This window comes from Medicago sativa, chromosome 6, assembly GCF_051527215.1.
Source record: "Medicago sativa cultivar Bolivia chromosome 6, Bolivia_mono, whole genome shotgun sequence".
Taxonomy (NCBI): Eukaryota; Viridiplantae; Streptophyta; class Magnoliopsida; order Fabales; family Fabaceae; genus Medicago; species Medicago sativa.
In genome coordinates this window covers 27551607-27554070 of record NC_140754.1, presented here as the reverse complement: position 1 = coordinate 27554070, position 2464 = coordinate 27551607, and the positions used below count along the sequence as shown (strand labels likewise).

The 2464-nt window shown below is 34.3% G+C and overlaps 1 protein-coding gene across 1 annotated transcript; it reads right to left on the bottom strand.

Annotated features, from left to right (window-relative positions):
• Positions 1-250: 250 nt before the first annotated feature.
• LOC146914287 (uncharacterized) lies at positions 251-1040 on the bottom strand. Its single transcript, XM_085716253.1, has one exon. The coding sequence runs from the start codon at positions 1031-1033 to the stop codon at positions 251-253; it is 783 nt and encodes a 260-aa protein (XP_085572379.1). The 5' UTR covers positions 1034-1040.
• Between the last annotated feature and the right edge of the window lie 1424 nt (positions 1041-2464).

Here is a 2464-nt window from a genome sequence, read left to right as displayed (position 1 = left end):
CTCTGCCTTGGCGGTCAGAACAATTCTCTGAGACAAAAACAAATTTTTTTTTGAAATGGAAAGGTTAGAGTATTCATGCAAACTCAACAATCAATGCTACGAGTGGCAACCAGTAAGTGGTTATGTGATAATAATTTTTATTTGAGAAAAATAAAAAGCAGAAAGAAAGGAAAAAAAAAATTGCTTACCGACGTGGGTTGCCTCCCACGAAGCGCTTTTTAATGTCATTAGCTTGACACATCAACCACTGTTAAGGTGGCATATATGATACAAAGAACGCATCATCCTTCTTCTTCCTTTTGTTGGGTAAGAACTCCATGAACTTGAAAAATAGATGATGTTGCTTCCATATCCTTTTCAAGTTGGCAACAATGAACAAGGCATAAATGGCATCTAGGACCTCATCAATCTCTTCCTTTTTTCTTGCCTTGCTGCTAAAAAAATTTGGAGAAATGTTTTGTTGATGAATATTTGGTTGGGCATCTAAATCTCCACAAAGTTGAGACTTTTGAGTTTCCTTACCAACTAGACCATCCTTAATGTTTATCAATTCCCCCTCATCTTCTTTCTTTTCCACAACACTGAATTTATCTTCAATCTTCAGCTTCTCAAACTCAACCACTTGCTCAAATAACCTTTCACATTGACTCTCAAATCTTTCGATTGAACCTTGATTATTATTCATGAATTCAATCAAAACATCCTTGATGTAAAATTTCTTGTCATATGATTCGTTGGGAAGAATTTTAATAGGTAGCATTTGCTCCAAATTAATTTTTTCCATGAGAAACTCATCTTGTGCTTCCAAAACCAATAGATCTTCACCTTCTGGTAGTGGGACATAACAATCAAAAGTGTCACTCTTATGCCCTTCTATACAAAAATCAAATCTATGAGGTAAAAATCGAAGGAGGTCATTTTCAAATGTATCTCTCATGATCTGCCCCTCAAGTATACGACATTGTGCAGATAGAAGACAAGTTTCAGTTTCTTCCAAAAGTTGTAGAAGAAGATAATCATTAAAATCTTCCATACTTTACGGTCGTTAAATATCTCAACAAAGAAGAAAAATAATACTAACACACGACATTAGAAAATCAACAAAAATAAAATAAAATTTTTATTGTAGAGCAAAAAATTTGAATTGAGAAAAAAAATAAAATCTAACAGTGATTTGGCAATCCCCGGCAACGGCGCCAAAAACTTGATAGCGATTTTCGCAAGTGTACGAACTCGTGCAAGTAGTAAAGTAAAACGGTAAGACCGAGTGTCGAACTCGAGGATCGCGTTATACTGTCGAATAATATTTATAACTTAATTGAACAAAAAGGTACTGAATTTGGTCGATTGCAATAATGAAAATTAAGCAAAGTAAAATTAGTTTAAACGTTATAATAATAAAATTGTCAGGGATGAGTTTCACTAGATGACTGTCTTGAGTTAACAACTTGAATATGACTATTGAATCGACTTATCGAATCATTACCGAATTCGCTACTTTATTCTTGCCCTAATTCCTTAGTGACAGAACCATTAATCCTAACCTAATTCCTTAGTGAATTTAAGATTAGAATTAAGCATGATTGAACAAGAATTCGTAATTGGTTTCAAGGGTTTGCATCTATTCCTAGACTACAAGGCAAGAATTTCTTATCTCAAGCGTTTATAAATTCAACTTCCGTTTCACATTATAAACCGTAAATCAATTTAAAGGCAGCCAAGCAATAAAAGCATTAAAAACAGAGATAAGAAAAATGATTCAATAAACTTCTTCAATAATCAAAAGAAAGTCACATAACAAAAGTTGTCATCTGAATAATCTCATCCCTAACAACAGGAAAATTAGCTACTCATGATGTTTGTCAAAAGCTAAAAGAGAATTGAAAATTACACATAAAATTGCAGTTGAATGATGATCAAAACCAGTTGAATCACCCTCCAATTGGTCTTCGAAACCGCAGCCGTCACTGTGCTTCGCGTAATCGTATTTCTCCTTCAGTTCTTTCGACCCCTCAATTCTTCTTTTCCTCTGGCTTTTATACCCGCTTTCTCAAATACCATGCTCCTCCACGTGTGCAGATTTTTTTAGGCTTTTTCTCTTGTTTCTCGTTGACCTTTCTTTGCTGCATTAGTGTAGTGAAAGTGGGCCCTTGTACATTGAGTTTTTTTCTTTGTGGCAAATGCATACAATTTTGGTGTAAGGCGACAACATGAGTAAAAGATAAGGCCAATTACACATCATATGTGCTACCAATGCAAAACACAATCGACTTCAATAAAAAGCTAGTAGAGAAGATGGTTATGCACTTGTTGGAAATTTGTCTCGTGTTGAACATTGCTCATCGGTCTTTGATGCTTCAAAACATGACTGCTCGAAACTAAGTTCACTTTATCAACTCAACCTATCAAAAATAAATAGAGACAGAAACTCCAAGAATTTGTTTGGTTAAAGATAATTATAAAC